A 23582-nucleotide genomic window follows, 5' to 3' on the forward strand; every position below is an offset into this window, starting at 1 on the left:
AATGTTTTTTTTCCAAGAGCCTTAGAAGGGGTCTAGAGAAGGAGGGATGATGCACCTGGCAACTTGAAACAGGTGTAACCGTTCTGTAATGTGCTAAAGAAGAATCAGCTCTGACCATAGGTCCTGTGGTGAGACAAGAGCCAGATCGGTGTCACCTTTCTTGGCTCCCCTAGGAAGAGTTAATTATTCAGCCCCTTGTTCTGCTCAGACATGGTGCTTATACACCTACTGTTGCCTGTACTCAAAACACACTGCTGTAGTTTGTTTGTTTATTGTTCTCCATCTGTCTATGACTCAGCTTTTTTGGCTCAGAGGAGGCTCTAAGATGCCTTACTGCCCCCAGCTCACCTAACACAGGGCCAGCTGCATGATTGGCACCTGGTAAACACCTCATGAGTGAGTGTGATGGTAGCACAGACTCTTCAGATGTTCCAGCAGAAATTTCTGCAAGTGTGGGTCTCTTTAACCCTTGCCTGGGCGTATGAATTAAAAAGCACTTCTTGCTGCATGTGTTGTATAAAGAAAGAAAAGACACACTGATTTTAATTTTCCATGTCTTTCTTTGTCTCCTCAGCATCTTTGGGGCCTACAGCATGGATGTGATTACTAGCACATCATTTGGAGTGAACATAGATTCCCTCAATAACCCACAAGATCCTTTTGTGGAAAATACTAAGAAGCTCTTAAGATTTGATTTCCTTGATCCATTCTTCCTCTCAATACGTATGTGGACTACTATTTTTGTTTTCCTTCCTTCCTTCCTTTCTTCCTTTTTGTAAGAGCTTTATTAAGATATAATTATTATATCATATAATTAAACAATTTAAAATATACAATTCAATTTTTTCACAATCTAAGCATCCATGCATATATGAATGAAGAAAATGTAGTTTATATTTAAATTTAAATACTATTCAGCCATAAAAGAAATGGAAATCCTGCCATTTGTGATAATATGGCTGGACCTTGAGGGCATTATGATAAATGAAATAAGTCGGACAGAGAAGGACAAGTACTGTGTGATGTCATTTATCTGTGGAACCTAAAAAGCCCCTGAAAACACTAAACTCAGAGAAAATGAGATCAGACTTGTGGCTACCAAAGGGGAGATTGATGGTGGTGGATTAGGAGAAGGTGGTCCAAACATATAAACTTTCGGTTGTAAGATAAATAGTTCCTGGGGATGTAATGTACAACATAATGTCTAAAGCTAACACTCCTGTGTGGTATATTTTTAAGTTACTAAGAGAGTGTATCCTAAAAGTTCTCATTACCAGGGAAATTTTTTTTGTAATTATATGAGGTGATGGTTAACTAACTTTTCACAATATATATGTCAAGTCATTATGATGTATGTCTTAAACTTATAAAGTACTGTATGTTGATTATAATCCATTGAAATTGAAAAAATTATTACATTCAAAGTTATGTGCAGTAGTCACTATAGTCAATTGTTAGAACATTTTTGTCAACACAGATACCTTGTACGTTTTAACTACCACCTCCCACTCCCATAGTCCTAAGTAACCACTCATTTGCTTTCTGTCTCTATAGATTTAGCTAGCTTGGAAACATCATATAGTGGGAATCATACAATATGTGGTCTTTTGTGACTGGCTTTCTTCATTTAGCATTACTCTTTTCAAGGTTCATCCATGTCATAGCATGTATGGGTACTTCATTTCTTTCTATGGTTAAATAATATTCCGTTGTATGGACATTCCACCTTTTGTTTATCCATTTATCAGTTGATGGACATTTGGGTTGTTTCCACCTATTGGCTGTTGTGAATAGTGCTGCAACGAACATTCATGTACAAGTTTTTTTTTTAAATCTGAATACCTGTTTTTGATTCTTTTCAGTATTTACTTAGGGGCAGAATTGCTGAGTTATAGTTATAACTGCCAAACTGTTTTCCACAATAGCAATACCAATTTACATTTGCACCAGTAACACGTGAAGGTTCCTTTTTCTCCACATCCTCACCAACACTTGGTCAATATTTTTCTTTTTTCTTCATTATGGCCATCCAAGTAGATGTGAAGTGGTATCTCATTGTGGTTTTGATTTTCATTTCCCTAATGACTAGTGATGTTGAACAACATCTTACATGTTTGTTGGCCATTTTTCTATCTTCTCTAGATAAATGTCTATTCAAAGCCTTGCCCATTTATAGCCATGTTGTTGGGCTTTTTGTTCTTGAGCTCTAAGAGTTCTCTAGATGATTTAGATAAAATTCCCTTATCAGATGTATGATTTAAAAATATTTTCTCCCATTCTTTTAGGTATCTTTCACTTTCTTGTTAGTGTCCTTTGAAGAAAAAAAATTTGCATTTTGATGGTGTACAATGTATGTATTTTTTCTTTTATTGCCAGTGCTTTTGATGTCATATCTAAGAATCCATTGCCATATCTGAAGTCATGAAGTTTTATTCCTTGGTTTTCTTCCAAAAGTTAGATAGTTTTAGCTCTTATGTTTAAGTCTTTGCTCCATTTTGAGTGGGTTTTTTTTTTTTTGTCTATGGAGTTAGGTAAGAGATCAACTTCATTATTTTGCATGTGGCCATCCAGTTGTTCCAGCACCATTTATTGAAAAGACTATGTTTTCCCATTAAATGGCTTTGGAACACTTCTCAAAATTGACTTGACTATAGACGTGGGTTTATTTCTGGACCCTAAATTCTATTCTGTTGATCTATTTGTCTATCCCTATGCCAGTACCACATTGTCTTGATTATCATAGCTTTGCGGTAAGTTTTGAAATTGAGAGTGTGAGTCCTACAATTTAATTCTTCTCTTTTTCAGGATTGTTTTGGCTATTCTGGGTTCCCTGCTTCCGTATGAATTTTAAATTCATCTTTTCAATTTATACAAAGAAACTAGCTAGGACTCTGATAGGAAATGTATTACACCTTTATGTTGATTTGGAGAGTATTGCCATCTTGACAACATTAAGTTTTCTCTCCATGAATGTGAGATGTTTTTCCATTTACTCAGATCTTCTTTAATTTATTTCACCAATATTTTGTAATTTTCAGAGTATAAATTTTGCACTCATTTTGTTAAGTTTATTGCTAAATATATTGTTCCTTTTGATGTTAACATAAATGGAATTCTTTTCTTAAATTCACTTTTGAACTTCTTATTGCAGTGTATAGAAATATTGAGCTGTATATTGATTTTGTTTCCTGAAAGGCTGCTGACTTAGTTTATCATATGTAAGAGGTTTTTAGTGGATTCTTTAGGATTTTCTATATACAAGATCGTGCTATCTTATAATAGAGATAGTTTTACTTCTTTAATTCCTATATAGATGTCCTTTATTAGGTTGAAGAAATTCTCTTCTATTCCTAGATGGTTGAGTGTTTTTAACACAAAATTGTGAGATGCTTTTTCTACATCTATTGAGATGATCATGTGCTTTTTATTTTTTATTCTGTTGATATGGTGTATTACACAACCTTGCATTCCTGGGATAAACTCCACTTGGTTTTGCTGTGTACCTCTTTTTCTATGTTGCTGGATTCAGTTTTCTAGCATTTTGTTGAGGATTTGTGCTTATGAAATGTTCATAAGATACATTGGTGCATAGTTTTCTTTTCTTATGATGTCTTTGTCTGGTTGTAGTATTAGGGTAATACTGGCCTTGTAGAATGAGTTTGGAAGTATTCCCTTCTCTTCTACTTTTTAGAAGAGCTTGTGAAATATTGGTTTTAATTCCTTTATAAATAATTGGTAGAATTCCTCATTGAAACCATCTGGACCTGAGCTTTTCTTTGCAAGTAGCTTCCTGATTACTCACTCAATCTTTTTGCTTGTTATAGTTCTATTCAGATTATCTATTTCTTTTTACTTATTGAGGTCACATAGGGTTATAACATCATATAAATTTCAAGTGTACGTCGTTATATTTTGACCTCTATATAGACTGCATTGTGTTCACCACAAAAGTGTTGTTGCCATCCATCACCATGCACATATGCCTCTTTACCCCTTTTGCCTTCCCGCAGCCCCATTCCCCTCTACTAACCACCACAGATTGTCTCTTTCCTTTTGAGTCAGTTCCTATAGTTTGTTTCTTTCTAGGAAATTGCCTATTTCATCTAAGTTATCTAATTTATTGGCGTACAATTGTTCATAGTATTCCTTTATAGTTCTTTGTATTTTTTTTAACATCAGTAGTAGTGTTCTCTCTTTCATTTGTGATGCTGGTAAGTTGAATCTTCTCTCCTTTTTCCTTGGTCAATCTAGCTAAAGTTCTTTTCAAAGAATCAGCTGTTACTTTCATTGATTTTCTCTATTACTCTTTATTCTGTTTCATTAGTTTCTGCTGTTAACTTTATTGTTTCCTTTATTCTGCTTGCTTTAGGTTTCATTTGCTCTTCTTTTTTCAGTGTGTTAATGTGGAAAGTTAGATTGCTGATTTGAGACTTTCGTTTTTTCTAAATGTAGATATTTATAACCATAAATTTCTCTCTGAACACTGCTTTTGCTACATCCTGTAAGTTTTGGTATATTGTGTTTTCATTTTTATTATCTCAAATTTGCCCTTTTGATTTCTTTTCTGGCCTATTAGTTACTTATGAGTGTATTATTTAATTTTGACATACTTGTCATGAGTTTCCCAGTTTTCCTTCTGTTTTTGATTTCTAGTTTCATTTTATACTGGTTGAAAGACATCCTGTGTTATTGCTATCGTGACTCTAATTTCTTGAACTGTATGATTAATTAAAGTAGCAGACTATGGTCTGGTTTATCCAAAGAGACTTCAATCCAAATAGATAAAAGGCTAAAAGGTCAAGGAATGCAATCTTGTTTCTTTTGTCACTCCAAAGATACAGAAGGGGTCACTGACCTCACTCCTCTAAAGATGAGCCTATGTGTAGACTTGCCCTTGCTCAGCCCTTGGCTTGGCAGTCCAAGCAAAGGTCAATGAGGGAATGATTCTTGGTTGAGAAGCCTGGTGTCTTTTACTATTCTGTGTAGTAAACTACAATTGCTTCATGTAAATTTTGCAATTTCAATTGTGCTTTTTTTTCTTTTCCCTACAGTATTCTTTCCATTTCTTATCCCAGTTTATGAAGCATTAAATATCTTTGTTTTTCCAAAATGTGTTACTGATTTCTTCATAAAATCTGTAAAAAAGATGAAAGAAAGTCGTCTCAAAGATAAAGCAAAGGTAAATCTGGTGGTGGTTACATGATAGTGTTCAATTTTTGATAGTTTATTGAGCTGTATACATATGATTTGCACACTTCTCTATAAATTTTTAATGGTAGGCAGAGAACTCTAGGGTTTAGAGCAGAAGAGTTCTAACATTTGGGGGAAAATGAGGAAGGTGGAGGCTGGGGAGGAAGAAAATAAGTTGGAGAACAATGTTTAAAATTTAATAATAAGCTTGAGAAATGTATGTTACTGCATGAATATTGTTGAGATAAAAACTTTTCCACTTCCATTCAATAAATTGTGAAAGGAAAAAAGTAACTCTTTAAAAATTATTTTACTGGTATAATAATTTCCCCAGATCTTATATTAGCAAAAAATCACTTCTATCAAGCCTTTCATTTTATACATTACTCAGTGGAAGTTCCCATGAGGCTACCATGTGGAGTATAGCCTATGTTAACTTTGAGCCCTCTAATAGTCTGGAGTGAGCAGGAGTCTTCTCTGGGCATTGAGGCTGCAGGGTGACTGACCCTGGTTTGCCTTCATGAGGTCTGGAGACCAGCACAAGGATGTCTTCAGGTCAGGGAGACAGGGCTGAGTACAGCAGGATGTCACTGAAGATTGTGTAGAGTTCTGGGAGGGTGGAGCACTTGAAGATATTTACAGAAAAACTCCTGATGAACTCAACATGTATCAGAGGATTAATCTATGTAGCCATTCATTAAGAATTAAAGTTGGAAAGAAAAATGATTGAAGTCAGGGACTTCCTCCTGAGCAGGCAGGCATGACAGGAAGAGGAGCAGGTAACTCTTTGGCCAGGAAGCTGTGGTCAAAAGCCAGAGAAGCCAAAAATCAGAGAGAACAAGGATCAAAAAGTACTTGGACATGATGGCTGGATTCCTCTCGAGGACATAATCTGCTCTCTCACATTTTTAGCTGGGTTATTTTGTTGAGACAATACTAGTCACTTTTCTGGAGTTAAAGGGGCTATATTCTCAGAGAAGAGGGTAAATACTGAACTCCTAATTTATTTCTTACTTCAAAAGTGACTTTTATTGAAATTTCTCTTTCTGCTTCCAGCAACGAGTGGATTTTCTTCAGCTAATGATTAACTCCCAAAATTCCAAAGAAATAGACAACCTTAAAGGTAACCAAGGAGTGCTTCAGAGGGCCACTGTGTGGTGGCTCAGAGGGTGGTGGTGGTTCCAAAAACATGAGGGAAGTTTTCCAGACAGATGAGAATTTCTGCCCAATTAAGAAAGACACATGTTCAGATATAAATGTAGCCAGAGGCACTTTCTAGAGCATGCATTCACAACTCTTTTCAAAACTTGAAGAGCAAACAGAAACAAGTGTTTCCTGCCTAGAAGTTAGTCAGTGTCTGTGGATGACCTACATGAGAACCTCTGGAGAGCTTGATTCCTTGTCAGTTTTCAGGCCTCATTCAGACTCAGTGAATCAGAACCTCTTCCTGGAAATTTGCATCAAGGCTTCATCACCTTAGGAAGCACATTGCCACAGTGTTGGGATCTTATCTTGGACACTGGATTAAAGTTGTATTCACTAGCTTAATCTACTGAAAAAGTTTTCTTTTTATCCATGTAATTAATAAGTAACTTATGGGGGAAGCCTTTGAGACCATGTAAACATTCAGTTCCTCTTCAATTTCACCAACTAGTTTTATCAATGTGGATGGTTTTTGACTGAGACCATTACTACTTCAATGGTTGCAAAATAATGACTTTCTCATTCCATTATTTCTTCTACATTTATGAGTTGATGTTCCCTTGTAAGGGAGAACTTTCCATTCTTCCCAATTTATTTATTTATTTGTTTACTTATATCCTTATGATCTCATATGTTACTAATTTAATCTCTTACTTACATCATCCTTTATTTTTATGCTCAAATTCTCTCAGGTTTGTCCACTGGAAGCCCTTTCAAGTGGGCTCTTGTATCCTTCTTTTTCTTCTTCCTTTTTTTAATTTTATTTTTTCAATAGACTTTATATTTTAGTGAAACTTTAGATTCACAGCAAAGTTGAGCAGAAGGTGCAGAGATTTCCCATTTATCTCCTGCCCCAGCCACACACAGCTTCTTCCACTCTCGAAGTCCCTCACTAGAGTGGTACATTTGTAACTATCGATGAACCAACACTGACACATTACCGCCACCCAAAGTCCATATTCTACACTAGTGTTCACTCTTGGTATAACACATTCTACGGGTTTTGACAAATGTATAACGACATATATCCATGATTATAGTCTACTGAGTATCCTGTATCCTTTTCAGCTATCATTTTCTGAACACTTCCTTGCTTTCTCTTGCAAGACATTCCAGGTTTCTCTTCTATTTCCCCTGACCAGCCCTGGAATCAACCATTTCTTCAGGAGCTCTGGTTCCTTTTATTGAGAAATAGTATTTAGAAACCAAAATGTGTTTTCTCATTGCTGGTCATTTGTAGTAGCTCATTGTTTCTATAGGTGTCTTTGATTCTAGAAACTCTCAGTGGGCAAAGCTAAGCACATCAAATACAGTCACTCAGAACTGATAAACATAAATATTTCTATCACTACCCATAACCGGTGATGTAAACAAAATGTCTCTATTTCTCAAAAAAATTAGTTTCTGATTTATAGTTTATTTCCATGACATAAATACTCCCATATGTTTAATTTCAAGCTACCAATGGTTTTACAGCCATCTCACAGATTTCCTGAATATTTAACAATTGGTTCTGGAGTACAGGGATGATCTGAGTCCAGCACGCCACTATAAATATATCTATATCTATGCCTACATTTACATCTATCTATCTACTATCTATCTATCTAGTCAAATACCACTTTCTGTGATGAAGGAAATACTCTTTATCTGCACTGTTCAATGTAGTAACCACTAGGCACATGTGGCTGTTGAACACTTGACATGTGGCAAGTGTCACTGAAGAACTGAAGCTTAAGTTATATTTAAATTTAATTAGTTAAAATTCAAAGAGCTACATGTAGCTAACATATTGGACAGGAGAGCTCTAAACCTTGAGTATCATGAAGTTCATGCTAACTGGAGGAAAGAATTTGACAGTTGAATTTACCCACAATAGCATCACAGAAATCATCATTGGGAAATCAGAACTCTGTAGACCTTTCTTTCCCTCATTTTGTATTCTTTTAAACTGTGAATTACATGATTTGGATGGGTACCATGTTTATTTCAAATCTCAGACTATCTAAATGTCCTAATCTAGTGTTTATCAAATAGATTAAAATCTGAGTGTGCTCAATGTCTTTCAGGAGAAAATCTAAGGGGATGCCAACTTAGAATCATCGGGTAGCTTCCTGAGTATGAAGTAAACAATGAGGGACAGCATGTGGTGAGGAAGATTACATTCAGGTCATTATTGATTGAGAATTGATGTTACTCTCAATGGACCCTATTTTTTGTTCTTCTCCCTAAAGTGCCCCCATACAAAGTAGTATATTCTAGTTGTAGGTCCGTCTGGTTGTGTTATGTGGGATGCTGCCTCAGCATGGCTTGATGAGTGGTGCCATGTCCATGTCCAGGATCCAAACATGCAAAACTGTGGGCTGCTGAAGCCGAGTGTGTGAATTTAACTACTCAGCCACGGGGCTGGCCCCCTATGTTTTTTATTTCATTCTGGCCAATGTCTTTCTATTGACCCAATCTTTCATCTGCTATTTTAATGCCATTGATCAGACAAGGGTCAACCACCACACTTCCAGCATTTTGTCTGTCCCCATAGTTTCTGTATATATCTGAGATCTTCCACTTGAAGACTTGTGCTCCAGGTCTTCCATTACCTGACGCTTCTCATACAGCAATCCATGCTGTTCCACCTATGTTGTGCACAGAAACCACTACATCTCATGAAAGTTCAGCTTTGATTAGATAGTTCTAGGGTAGGAGTTAAGATTCTGCATTTCTAAAAAACTCCCAGATACTGCTGATGTTGCTGGTCCATGGACCACATTTTGAGTAGCAAGAGTTTATCTGTAGTGCATATTATTCTCTTAAGTTCCTTCAAACATAATTAGATGAAAAATCCTTTAATTTTCTCTAAAATTAAGTCTTGATATGGCAAACTCTCTTAAAAAGTTTCAAATTATATTCTAGCTGGAATAATTTGAATTTTTCCTTGGGGAGAATACTAAACCATATTACTTGTATAGTTTTAGGTAAAGTACTTTTATAGGATTCTCCAAAGGACAATGCTATTAATACTGTGTTAGATAGAAATGTTACTTTTTAAATTACCCAGCTGAGTTTGTGGGAAGGGTGGCATAACCAGAAGGAGATGGCCAAGAATAGTATAGACCTTGAGAAAAAGGATTAAGATCATTTTTGCCTTTTTTTCTGGCTCTGTAAGATAGACATCAGAAGGCAAACCACTCCCAGTTTGACTCTGAACTCATTTTCTTGTTTTTCCCTAGGGATTTGGGAGTTTCATTTGTATTTCTCATCATCTGAATCCATAGTCCATCATAGTCCAGAAAGTGAGCCTGGGTGTGTTCTTCTCAGGACAATGGTAAAGGACAAGAGCATGAAGCCCAGTCCTATGGATGCTTTTCAAAACTGTGCTTGCAAGACACTTAGCCAACATTCCATTGGTTTAAAGCAAGCCACATGGCCAACCCAAGAATCAGAATGAGAGGGCACCACAAAGTTAGATAGCAAAAGGCATCTAAACTGTGCTGTGTCATGTTGACGTACTTTACCTAAAACGTCTTTCCTCTCCTTTTAGTTCTGTCTGATCTAGAACTTGTGGCCCAATCTATTACGTTTATCTTTGCTGGCTATGAGCCTGTTAGCACTTCTCTTTCCTTCCTTCTGTATCTTTTGGCCACTCACCCTGATGTCCAGCAGAAGCTACAGGAGGAGATTGATGCGACTTTCCCCAATAAGGTGAGTGGATGGTACCTGGAGAGGGAGGGAGAAGATGAAGTCTTAGCAAAAATGTCTCCTCACCACTTCCTAGGACAAGTTTTTCAAAAAGCATAAAATCGGTTCTTTTACCTGTGCTATTTAGGAAGAGACAAAAACAAAGGGAGAAAACTGGATAACGTATGCTACTCAGAGACATATAAGATCTTTGAAAAAAAGTGCTAGCCCTGGCATTTCAGTTATCTGTTCCTGTGATAATGCCAAATGAAAATCACAAAACCTCAGTGGCATCTAACAATAAGTTATCTCCGTTGATATTGGCTGGACTTGCTTTGGTCTGCCTGTTGGATGATCTAGGCTGGCCTTGGCTAAGCTGACTGGGCTGACCAAGCTCCACACATGATCCATATATCTCTCATGGTCCAGAAAGCGAGCCTGGGTGTGTTCTTCTCAGGACAATGGTAAAGGACAAGAGCATGAAGCCCAGTCCTATGGATGCCTTTCAAAACTGTGCTTGCAAGACACTTAGCCAACATTCCATTGGTTTAAAGCAAGCCACATGGCCAACCCAAGAATCAGAGAGGGCACCACAAAGTTAGATAGCAAAAGGCATGAACACAGGAAGGGTGGAGAGTTGGGACCATTAGTGTAATTTACCAACCTAGGTAAACTTTTCAGACAGGAAAACCCTGGTGTACAGGAAAGAGCATAGGGTAGGAAATGGAAGACATGACTTTGAGTCCTAACTTTGGCTTTGGACAAGTCTTATGAACTTTCTGAGTCATAGGTCCTTCATGTATAAGGTAAGGAGACCTATCTAAATTAGAGATTATCTATATTCCCTGGTAAAGCCCATATTGTGATTCTTTTGATTGCAATCTGAGGAAAAGGTCACTTGGGGCAGAGGCTAGCTAAGCATTGTGTCTCCCTTTTTTTATAATAATAATTACAAGGCATCAACAATACTAATAGCTAACGTTTGCTTCTTACTATATATGTCTGTTCTAAATTTTTTCTGTTTATCCATGAGTTTAATCTTCATAAAATTCTGTATTAGGATAGTCTAGGTTATGCCTCAGTAACAGATTAGTCATCAATCTCAGTGGCTTTACATAACAAAGATTTACTTCTAACTCATATTTAGATGCCGAAAGGATTTTAGTGGAGGATGGGAGTGGGAGTCTCTGCTCCACATAATTGCTTGGGGATATGGGCTATAAGGATCCACCTTCCTATAGTTGATTATCTGGAACATAAGGTCTTTGTGTTGGCTGGAGATCAAGACTGTAGTGTTGCTCATAGCTTTTCAAATGTTTTGTCCCCGAACTGACATGCTTCACCTCAGCTCACAGCCCATTGGCATTGCTGGTTTCCCCTAAGTTCAAGTGGGCTGAGAAATGTGAGGGACTACATGGATGTTGGGTGAGCAGTGAATATCTCTGACACACAACCCTATTGAATGTCTAATCTATTTACCTCCAAGTAACATATCAGAAACTGAGCAACAGCAAGATGACATAACTTTCATATGCTAGTCATACAACAAGCTCTGAAGAAGCCAAGCTATGAGCCAGGATATCTGGCTCCTGAGCCAAACTCTTAACCTCTACAATATTGCCTCTGAAATATAACACCAGGTGATAGCCACATATTGTCCACAGAGTTTTCACATCTCTGCGAAAACTGGAATTCTTTGTGGTGTGAAGAGACCTGGCCTCTGTGGCTGGAGTGGCGTTTTTAGACCCTCAGAGCTTACAGTCAGATCCTGAAGCTACAACTAGGAGACTGTTTCAGCAACAGAGGGTGGGGCTGAGAGTGAGAAGAGATCCTCTTAAATCTTTCCATATAAATGAAATTGTGTGTCCTGCTAGCATCCAATCTTATCCTTCTTTTGTCAAATTTGGTTTAGAAAGGTATTAGCTTCTCCCCATGTTATTTATAGAGCTTTTATATAACAGTGTTTTTCTCCAAGTCTTTTATATATATAACCTAAGAAGTTAGCAAGTAGGATTTGTCAACTAAATAACCTTTGTGTTGAATAGGGATATTTGCTCTTTCACACTTTCTCTTTCCTTAGTAGAGATTTGTGGCCTCTTCTTTTAAAGGAAACAGTGACTTTGGGATATTTCACTTAAGAGTAAGGGTCATATGCTATTAGTCACATTTGTTCAGGTGAGAAAGAAAAACCACTACATGGTAATGTGAGAGATTTAAGGCCCTGTTTAGAAGATTGTCCCAACAGTGTCCCATAGCCATAGATACTCTATGCCTCACAGTGAGCCATTGAGGAAGTCAAAGAACATGACACATGTTAAAATATCTGTAACTTCTAAGGTCCTTTACCAAAATAAATTATTTCTTTTGTACTCAACATTTCAATAGTCCTGCATAGGCTGAGTGGAAAATTGATCCCGAGTCTCTGTTTATCAAAATCTGTTTCTTTCTTCCAGGCACCTCCTACCTATGATGCCCTGGTACAGATGGAATATCTTGATATGGTGTTGAATGAAACTCTCAGATTATTCCCAATTGCTGATAGACTTGAGAGGGTCTGTAAGAAAGATGTGGAAATCAATGGGGTGTTCATTCCCAAAGGGACAACAGTGATGATGCCAATCTTTGTTCTTCACCAACACCCAGAGTTCTGGTCGGAACCTGAGGAGTTCCGTCCTGAAAGGTACAGAGCACCTGGGGAAGAGGACTCACCCTGATTCAGGCTGGTTCAAGCATATACTGACATCTTTTAGTATAGATGACAAGTGTGTGATTCTACAATCACTTGTTTGTACATCATTTTATTTTTGAAAGTTTTTTCTCGTATTACAAGAGTGATTATTATTTGTTGTCAAAATTTTACAAACTGTAGACTAGAAAAAAGAAATTATAGCTGTCCGGAGTCCCCATACCTTAAGATAGGCCTCATTAATAATGTGATATATGTCTTTATGGACATGGTTTTATGCGTATATAGAGTTTTAAAAGTTATATTGGAATTATGTTTTATCAGACTCTGAACTGCTTACTTTATGTAACAGTAAACTATAAACAACATCTAATGTTACACTATATATACTTGTGAGTGTGATTGTATGTGTATACCATTATTTACTGGATGGTTATCTGATTTTAGGAATATGGACTTTTGTTTCCTTTATCTTTTTCTGTGCTGCTCTCTTCAACTCTCTGCTATTACCACCAATGTTCCCACATTCCATTTTTTAAAACGTTAGTGCCATTCCTCTATGGAATTTTTTAAGGGGAATTTTCGACATACACAAGTATATGTGTATTCAACATATAGACAAGCATAGTCCCTAGACACAAGTCTATGGGATAGTTTTCATGCACCTATACGTGCCCAACAACGCTTGCCCAAAAATTGTCAACCTATGTCAGCTGCCCCATCCACACACCACTGCTACCCTTCTTCTGAATCCAATATTATTTTAAGATGTGTCATCTGAAATAGTCCAGAATATTCTCCAAAATACAAAGACTCTTTAAAAAGTGCATAACCACGATATCATTATCACTTTCGCCAAATCCACCTTTTTCTTCATATAACCAAATATTGCAGAATCAAATTTGAATAAAACAGATCTAACTTTTAAGGAATTTATAGCTTAGTGAAACAGCTAGACAAGGAAATTAGTGATTGTACTATGGTAGAGTATACTCATATGCCCATATAAATCACCTGACATAAGCTATTCTATGGGAAAGAGAGGGAGAGAGAAAGAGAGGGAAAGGGAGGAGGAGAGGAGAGGGAAAGGAAATGAAGGGAAAATAACAATTTAAAGAATGGGAGGCATTTCCTGTGCTTCCTTTCTCCATGAGCACATGACCAACATAAGTATGAGTGGAAGCAAGAATCTACTTTTCCTTCAATCACTCTCATTTCTTACTTGCTTTTCAGAGTGTGAACATCCCACCACCCTGAATGTAGTTTTTGTGTTTAAAGATAAATTTTCTCTTAAATAGCATTCATCTTATCTCATCAACAAGACTGAAAGATCCTATAGGGTAAGGAGAATGGAAAGGGTCTATAGTTTACAATTCTCACAGCAAAATACCCATAGCAGGATGTCAATGACTAGTGCACAAAAGTGTTCTGTGTACTACAGGATGAAGGGGCTAAGTGAAAACCCCAATCCTGTAACTCCTGTGGATTTTATATTTCATTAACTTGTTTTTCTCTACTATTGTGGAACCAGGTTCAGTAAGAAGAACAAGGACAGCATAAATCCTTATACATACCTGCCCTTTGGAACTGGACCCCGAAACTGCATTGGCATGAGGTTCGCTATCGTAAACATAAAACTTGCGGTTGTCAGAGTGCTGCAGAACTTCTCCTTCAAACCTTGTAAAGAAACGCAGGTGAGACAGTGAACTTTCTGCGTGAATAATGATTTATGGGAGGTTTTTTTCAACTGAGAGGGTCTATATATACACATATGTAAATAAAAGAATGTATTCTATTCAAAGAATAATTTATTCTATTGGCCAGAGAATCTATTTGGAGCCATCTGTGACATTTAGGGGTCTTTTGTTCTCGAATGCTGAGACTGTGGCTTTTTAAAGACTCAACTATAAAGGCAATCTAGAGTTGATGCTGATAGTGTCTTGTGATTATGCCCAATTCTTTGAAGTTGAGCAAAGTTTTGACTTTGCTTTCAAGTCCACTAGAAGGAAGAGGAAGTGTTGTGCACAGCCAGAAAGTGCAATAATTACCATGCTGTGACTTTCGAAGGAGGCTCTTCTCTAACAGAACTTACTGAAGCTTCATGACAGTGGTTTTCAACCATTGTCTTGAAAATGAAATAACCATGGAGCTTTAAAAAAAACTCTGATACTTAGGACATCTCAGAAACTGTAAAATAATTTGCCCAGAGTGTGTCTTAGAAGCACCCCCATTGTATCTCCTGTGCAGCCTAGGTTGAGAATCTCCCATTGAAAGCATTTTGCCAGATGTGAAGAACTCCGACAGTCCAGAGCCATCCTGCTTCTTTGACCTCACCTTCCAATAGCTCTGCTCCAGTCAAGCTGGACTCCTTTCCCACCTTAATAATAACTCTATGAATGTTCTTCCCACCTTCCTCCTCATTATGTTCTCATTCTTCAAATCCTGGTTCTATCCCCACCCCCACCATCTTCCCCATCTAGTAAAGAGCCCATTCTCTCCTCTGCTCTGTTATTGGTTTCTTCAGGCTGGTCTCATTGGTCAGATCACTTAATAATTTGTCATTAAATCATCCAGTTTGGTTCTCTGTGTTTTCTTTGTACTCAAGATTGTCGTTAACTCTACCACCTCATTTCATTGCTTTCATAAACTTGGATGACTTGTAGTCATCCAGTGAATGCATATGGAGTGATTTGAAGTTGATTTAGAGCTCTTGGATAAAAATTTTTAGACAGTTTTAATTTGAAAATTTTAACAACTGACGTTTGTGTATGTGAATGTTGTGTATGTGTCTGTTTGCAGGGGATATATATGCATGACATTTGAAATTATAAAATAACAAGGTTTTACATTTATGGAAAGACGTGGAATCAAATCTGTCTTCTGAAGAATATAAAGAAGAGTAGTCATTGATTCATATCAAGCAAGGCCCTATAATAAGGTTATTTCTAGGACTTGTGCACTTAATATGCAGCTCTTCCTCTTAAGTAGGCTCCATGCAGGTAGAGGAGGATACAGATGGTTTTGATCTTATTTGTGGCTTTAGGCCAGCTCTGTAGTAATGGTGTAAGTGTGTGAACAGGGGAATCAGTCACGAGAGAAAGCAGATGTCTGGTACAGTTAGGATAGAGCAGACACTCCCTGAAAGCTCCCAGTCATCCACAGGGTGGCACTTCTCACCCTCCACGACAATTTGCTTGCCCTTGATTAACTGAATTCAGAAAGTTACTTTCCTGCTCATCCCTCAACCCTGATGAAGCAACTGGCTGAGAATGGAGATAAATGTATCAGTCAAAACGCTGTAGATTTTCAGAAGTTTACCGTCAGCACTATATGGGAACCAAGAGATGTTAGAAGACAGGCATAATGCTTCATAAAGACCTCTTCCCATCATGAAACTGGATGGGTTTCACTGGGAGAGGTGACTAGACTCTTTAGAATTTGAGGATGGTTCATACAATAAGAAGTGTAATATGCACTCAGGCTACCTAGCAAGTTTGAACATACACAAAGTTAATTCTGTTGGCTTTTCAAAATAATTTGCCATAATCCCTAAGTTCATCCATTTTAGTTAAAATTTAAATCAAAACGGAACATAAGCCAACTTGATTTTGTGTCCAGCCTGGTGTGGAATACGTCTTCAATAGATATTTTGTTGAATGAATGGATGGCTAAAATTTTGACTATGCAATCTGATACAGTTTATAGAATAAATATAAAGAATCAAGGATATATGATGCTCAAAGTAGTTTTTATATGTTTGTAAAGCATTACTGTCCTTAAGGTATCTTGTCTAATTCGCTGCTGTTGTTGTTGGATCTTCGTTAGTCAGTTCTCTTTGGCTGTTTAACTATTGCAGATTCCCCTTAAATTAGTCAGTCAAGGACTTATTCGACCGGAAAAACCCATTGTTCTGAAAGTTGAGTCGAGAGATGGGACCATGAGTGGAGCCTGATTTTCGCTAAAGACTTCCGCTTTGTTCTTCAAGGAAGCTGTATCCCAGAACACAAAAGACTTCAAATTACTTTGTGAATGAAACCCAGAATAAAGATTGTCTTAACCTACTGCACTTGATGGATGCCTAGGGGTTCTTACATTCATTGAGCTTTCTCATTGTCTAAGTAGAATATTATATGTTGTGTGGTGTAAAGGAGAGGACAAAGTAAGTGTCAGATATGTGGACTCAGCTTATCTGTTTCTCATAGGATGAGCTCCATCCACCCCCAGTTACTTGCATCTACTTTTCCTGAGCACTGATCAAGAATAAAAGTTTCTCAACAATTGTATCGCAAACTTTAAAGAAAACAAGAATTATTGTGCTGATTGTAGTAGTGACATTTATATCACATGTTCATTTTGAATATTCCATGAAGTATTATACACTGGGAAAGTCAATAAATATCTCTTTACAAAAGTGTTATCTGATGCCTTAGTGCACATTAGGGGGGATCTACAGAACTGAGTCAGTGAGCCAACAACTAAGTGGTTTTGACCATCACAATCACTGTTCGGCTGGGGCCCTTTTCAGAACTCCCGTTTAATATTTAAGACAGGTGAGAGTTAATCCACTGTGATTTTTCCTGTTGCTTAGAAAGTGTATTAATAGTCCAATTCTCTCATTTTTGGAGCACATATTTTTTGTAACATTCAACTGAGGCACTGATTATTATATTATTAGTTTTGACTTACTGTTCTTATCTTACCTGCGCTGACTTTTCTGAAGGCGGGAAACATGTTTTCTTGTACCTCTTTGTATTCTGTCCTCAGCTCCCAACTGTCTTAACACAATGAAGATCAAATGAGAAATGGTTGATAGGTCAATTGACTGAGCAGAAAGACTAAAAATACTCATCAGTTTCAGTTGGTATCAGCAGGTGCAAAGGTTTTCCTTTTCCTTTTCTGCCCCTTCCCTTTCCTTCTATCTCCTCCTCTCCCCTTCCTTCCTTTTCCTTTCCTGGATAATTCAGTCTTAAAGCCAGTAGGTGGGGCACAGCATGGTTGGCAGCCACACATTGGGTGGTGGGAGCCGAGTGGGGGGGTCACAGTGGCTCCAACTCAGAGATAGAGTTGGATGGGGAGAGTGCTCACATGGAGGAGTAGTCTGACATGTGTGTGGGAGCCCAAGCAAAGTGAGAAGGGGATCCACACAGAGGGGGGCCTGGAGAGAGAAGTCAGAGCCTCAATAGGATGTGGAGAACCAAAGTAGGGTAAGGAGGCATGCATCCATGAGTGGAAAGTGATGGAGCAGGAATTCGTCACATAAAGGGGGGTTGATCAAATAATTAAACATATTAAGGATGATAGGAGCCATATTTTTCACTGTTGGACAAGGGAGTCTCTGATTCTGAAAGGCAGAAAAATCAGCATGAACCCTGTGGTGTCAGCAACTGGAAGTAAATTTATGCTTTTATATATAGATAGATGATAGATACATGACAGATAGGGGTGTGTGTGTGTGTGTGTGTGTGTGTAGATACAAAAACATATCTTCCCTACTTCTCTCTGCTGTTTGGGCTTAGACTGATGCCCTAAGTGCAATGAGCACACCTGGTGCCAATATCCTGGGTTATAAATACCATTTTCTGCTAAAAGGAACCAGGGCTCCTTAGAAAATTGGCTTATTCCAGGGCCGGGACTTGGGAAAGTACAAGATGAGCCCGGAACACCTTTTTCTGCTAGAATACAAGAGAATGCTAAGCAGTGGTGAGGACATGTCAACAGGACATGGAAGCCAGCCTGAGGGGCTTCCACTGGCGAAATCAGGGACAAGTTGACCATCATAATAAAGAAGGATAGTAAGAGATTATTACCCATTGAATAAAATAGGAAAACACAACTTATACACACACACATATATATATAAATAAATGGATACATTGCAATGTGATGAGGATATTTACACAGTTTCGAAGTGCTGCTGTTCAAAATTCTCATTAATTACAGGGAGAAAGTGTACATTCACAGTGGAGAAACATGGCAGATACCCCCTTAATCAAGTGATGAGAGAAAGAATCACCAGGAACAGGGTGAATTGATTGTCACCTGATGGAACGTAGTGAGAAGAACTCAGCATCACCTCTGTGATAGTCTTGCCAAGTAGCTAAACCAGAAAGAAATCCTGAAAGAAATCAGACAAACCCAAACTGAGGAATATTCTACTTCTACTTTGTAACTGGGGTGTAATCTTCAAAGACTAAAGGTCATGAAAGCCAAAGACTAAGGAATGTTCCAGACCAGAGGAAACCAAAGAGAGGTGACATCTAAGCAGAAGAGATGGGCAGGGCCCTTCTGCTATAAAGCACATTGTTGGGACAACTGTGGGGTTTCAATGGAGTCTGAGGGTTTGATGACAGTAATGCGGCAGCGTTAACTTCCTAACTTTAGTGGTCATATTGCGGTAATGTAGGAGAGTAACCTTGTTTTCAGGAAATACAGGGGTTTATGAAATAACAGGTCTGCAATTTACTCTGAGATGATTCAGGAAAATAGTCCTGTGAAAAGACCTTAGCAAGTTGTGATTGTTTGCAGGGGCAAGAGCCAGAGAAACACATTTGGCTTATACAGCTGTCCTCTTCTCTCACCTTCATTTTACTTGTTTTGTTTTAACATAAGAAGGCAGTACCACAAAGTGATTGAGAGATGGGGGATCTGAAGCTGGAGCTCCTGGGTTGAATCCTGGCTCTGTCCAGGGCTGAGTCTGGATCAATCAGTGCTTTTGGGAAAATGCTTAAACTCCCAAGTGAATTGGCTTTAGTTTGGCCCTGGGTGATTCTCCAGAGACTCTGGAGAATGGGGCAGCTGTGAGCTAGAAAGAGCCAACACTCCCAGCACTTGGGGATAGGTGCGCAGCCCAGTGAAAGGGATCTGGTGCCTTCCTCCACTATAGACACGTATAAGTGAGACCTTGAGCAAGTTACTTAACACCTTCATACCTTAATTCTTGGTGCCTCAGAGTCCCCATCTGCAGAATAGGGGGATAATGCCAGCAGCTTTCTCAAGTTACACTGGAATCAGATGATGTGTATGAAGTATTTAGGACACAGTTCCCTGAGGACACGGTGAGCACTTAATAAACGTCAGCTATTATTTCCATCAACACATTATCCTCAGTCATCAGGAGGCCAAATTTTCTTTTGAAATTTGGAATCCAGCATTATCAACTCAAGCTTCATCTACCTCTTTAGAAAATAATTGCATACATCTCCCATGGGGGTTTAAGTATGAGATCTTTGGTGTCACAGCTGATGCTGTTCAATAATTTCCAAAGAACAATATAAATATCCACATTCTAGGAGTGCCTTTGTCATCACAGCTAAGTGTGGGCAACGTTGAGGAAGATCTGCTGCAGTGACTCTAGGGAAACGCTCCCACTGTGTTCATGTGAGCCCTCTCCTGCCTTCCCTTAGAATTGTTTTTCTTGTCCCAGAGTTCTGACAAGTCTCTCTGATCATATCCAGGTTGTGCAGTGTCCAGGATTCACGAAAATCTAGGGTGAAGCATGTTTATCCCTTTGGGGTCAAGGATAGGCAAGACTGGGGAATTGTCAAGTCAATGTTGGTTAATTTAGCAATTCACTTCCTCTCCTGCACAGACTGGATGAGAACTTCTGCAGAGTGTTTGATTATCGATATTGGGTTGGAAGGCCATCAGCTGGTTATCTGAACTTCCATATTCACTTCTTTAGGCCAAGAATTGTCCTTGCTATGGGATCTAGGTTGAGATGACAAAAGTCCTTATGAGTGTAACAATGTAAGTCTCTATGAATGTATGTATCATTCTATATATCACCTATCTATCCATCTGTCTATATCAGTCAATCATCTATCTATATTTACCCATTTATCTGTCTATACCTCTTTCCATCTCTCTATCATCCATTTATCTACATCTGTATGCATCTATATCTAATTATTTACCTACCATATATCTACATTTATCCATCTATATCTATCCTCTATATCCATCTGTCTATCTATCTATCTATCTATCTATCTATCAGTCAATCATCTATCTATATTTACCCATTTATCTATCTATACCTCTTTCCATCTCTCTATCATCCATTTATCTACATCTGTATGCATCTATATCTAATTATTTACCTACCATATATCTACATTTATCCATCTATATCTATCCTCTATATCCATCTGTCTATCTATCTATCTATCTATCTATCTATCTATCTATTATCATCTGTGTATCTATCAAGAAAGAGAGAAATGTCTTAAAAGACCCAGGAATCCAGCACTCAGCTGTTTGAGTCTTTCCAACCCAGACATGTTAAGAAGGCTTTCAGGATGACCCCAGCTCCAGCCTGTCTATCATCACATCGGAGACCCCAAGCAAGAACTGCCCAGCTGAGCCTAGTCAACTCCATATTCATGAGGAAAATAAAAGATCATTGTTGTTTCCTCTTTTGGGGCGGTCTATTATGCCATAATAGATAAATGGAACATCCCTCCTTTATTTCAGATAGGATAAGATGTACAGGAACCAGAAGAAAGAAAATAACTGAGGGAAACTGAAGAAAGTAATAAACCTTTAAGTTACTGTGAATCACTGGAAGCAGCAGTGGGTTAATGGGACAACTGAGTGCCAGGGTACAAGCTGGAGTGACACTTGGAGTCATGATATAAGAAATAGATATGTACAAAGCCAGAGTCAATGTGATCATTACCATGACCACCTCAAGGCTGAACTATGTGCAGAAATAGAACATTTCATTTTAACCTTGACTGTCTCCAGATGGCCAGAGAACAATGTGGTAGTTTTCTCCTGCAGTTAAAACATTTGGAAAGCCCTGGGCACAAGAAAAACTGTCCCGACAGGGTGAACAATGAGAATTGGACTCAGACTTAGCCCTGCATACCCTGCAATTTCTTTTTTCTGTAAAAATCCAGCCACCCTAGACTGAGGGGGTTCACCCATCAGCTTGCTGGTTGACGTGTACTTCCTAGTTTGCAAACCTCTTCAATAAAGTGTCTCTTTTCTTTAAAACTTTATCTTTGTCTCATAAAACTGCTCATTTGAGTTGACATTGCTGGTGATGAGGATGGAATGTGAAGCTTCCACCTGATTGCTTTCTGGGGATGGCTAGACACTGCGTATCTTCATGTCTACAGCCACTTGTCTGCTCCTGTACATCTCGGATGGACTCAGGTGTGATCAAGTCAAGGCCCTGTCACATCCTCAACCTCTCATGCTTTGATAGAGGCCTAGAAGTGTCTTTAAGGAGAGGAATCCCTCAGGAGGGGAATCCTTCAATTTCTGGTTTCTTTAAGGAGGAGAATTTTTCAATTTTGGGTTTCTTTAAGGTTCAGCTGGCTTAAAAGGAGGTTTCTCCATTCAGGGATGTTTCTCCATTCAGGGAGGGTGCCTTTTGTTCTAAAGCTTGTTCTAAAGAGGCAGCAGGTGGCCAACTGCCTGTAACCACTCCTATGACCTTTCTGTACAAAAATTATGGACTGAACACTTGCAAGTTCCTTGTCACATGCCTCCAGATTACTAGAGATGATCTAAAATTGCTTTGGCCACAATGGGGCTCACTTGATATCCCCACGTTGGTTTATTTGTGCACTCAGTTGGAAAAGAGAGGATACTGCACATCTCAAAGGCACTGGGAAGCCTGTCTTAATTTTTTAAGGCTTCTAAACATAATCGGAAACCATCATTGCCTCTTTAAAAGGAAATAATTAAGTAAGAAACAAGCCAGATTGGATGATATCAGCTGCACCAGCAACCACTGGAGCAAAATGAAACCAAATCTGCTGCACATCTCTCCTCTCTCACTGAGCTCCCATATTTCAAGTACCCCAAATTCCTTATCTAAAACTAAGCAGGTGTAAATGGATAAACTTTTGAGATAATTTGAAATTATAATGGCTATTCTGGGGAGATTTTGTTTCAGATATCTCCACCTTAAGGCTCACCCTCAAAAGGGAGGATTCAAAACCTCTCAGAGACAATGGAATGTATTCTTTGATTAACATGCACAAGCTTCTAAAACGGAAAAAGGCCTTCAAAAATGGCTCTAAAGAGGATCCTTATGGCAAAAAGAAAAGAATCTTTAGTAAAAATCTTTAGCCATCTGGGTAAGTCCATCTTCCAAGAAGCAATTTAGATTCAATTATTCTTTTGAATTTTGTGCCTGAGACATGGTTAAATTTTTTAAACCTGTCTGTTGTGTCTATGTATGCCTATGTATGTAAGTCTTACTTTATCCCTCCAGATGATATCATTTCTAAAGGAGCTCTACATGGATTTTTGGGAAGACTGCAGTGTAGGAGGACTCTGAACTCACCTCCTCCCCTGGACACAACAAATTTACAACTACCCTTGGAATAATGACGCCTGAAAGAGTACTGGAAACTGGTTTTAAAGGACCCTCACAACAAGGGAGAACTCTGAGTGAGGTGGAAGAGGTAGAAATATCTTTACGGAGAGGAAACAAACACATTCTAGTCATGGCTGAGGGCAATCTTAGGGTACAAAGTTTTTCCTGAAGTAATTGGGAATCTGAGCAGGAGAACTTTGCTATAATAAGCAGCTTTTGAACTCAGCACAACTGAGATGAGTGTCATATTACCTGGCTTTGCTGGCTATTAACAACAATGGGGAATATCCTTCAAAAGGGGTATTGAACATAAGAGAAAGAAAAGCCTGCTCTTAAAGGGCCCACACGCAAATTCACCCATTCCAGAAGGCAAAACAAAATCACAAGAGAGGTGCACAGTCCTTTGGTGAAAGAGAATCACCTGATAAGCTCTGGCTGCATCTCAGAGAGGCAGGAGTCTGCTCTGACCACTCTCCAGGGATCTGAGAACTTGGC

At 38.4% G+C, this 23582-nt stretch overlaps 1 protein-coding gene across 2 annotated transcripts in view; it reads left to right on the top strand.

Annotated features, from left to right (window-relative positions):
• Positions 1–17165, top strand: part of LOC103564390 (cytochrome P450 3A12-like) — a 33167-nt gene extending 16002 nt beyond the window's left edge. Inside the window, exons 7-13 of one of the 2 annotated variants that reach the window (XM_070567619.1) lie at positions 575–723; positions 5052–5179; positions 6247–6313; positions 9932–10092; positions 12522–12748; positions 14286–14448; positions 15002–17165. In XM_070567619.1, the coding sequence (XP_070423720.1) occupies positions 575–723; positions 5052–5179; positions 6247–6313; positions 9932–10092; positions 12522–12748; positions 14286–14448; positions 15002–15025 (919 nt within the window). In that variant the 3' untranslated portion in view covers positions 15026–17165. The remainder of the gene's footprint in view (positions 1–574; positions 724–5051; positions 5180–6246; positions 6314–9931; positions 10093–12521; positions 12749–14285; positions 14449–15001) is intronic. The other variant, XM_008540101.2, reaches the window with a different exon arrangement.
• Positions 17166–23582: the final 6417 nt, after the last annotated feature.

Source organism: Equus przewalskii, chromosome 12, assembly GCF_037783145.1.
Source record: "Equus przewalskii isolate Varuska chromosome 12, EquPr2, whole genome shotgun sequence".
NCBI classification, from domain to species: Eukaryota; Metazoa; Chordata; class Mammalia; order Perissodactyla; family Equidae; genus Equus; species Equus przewalskii.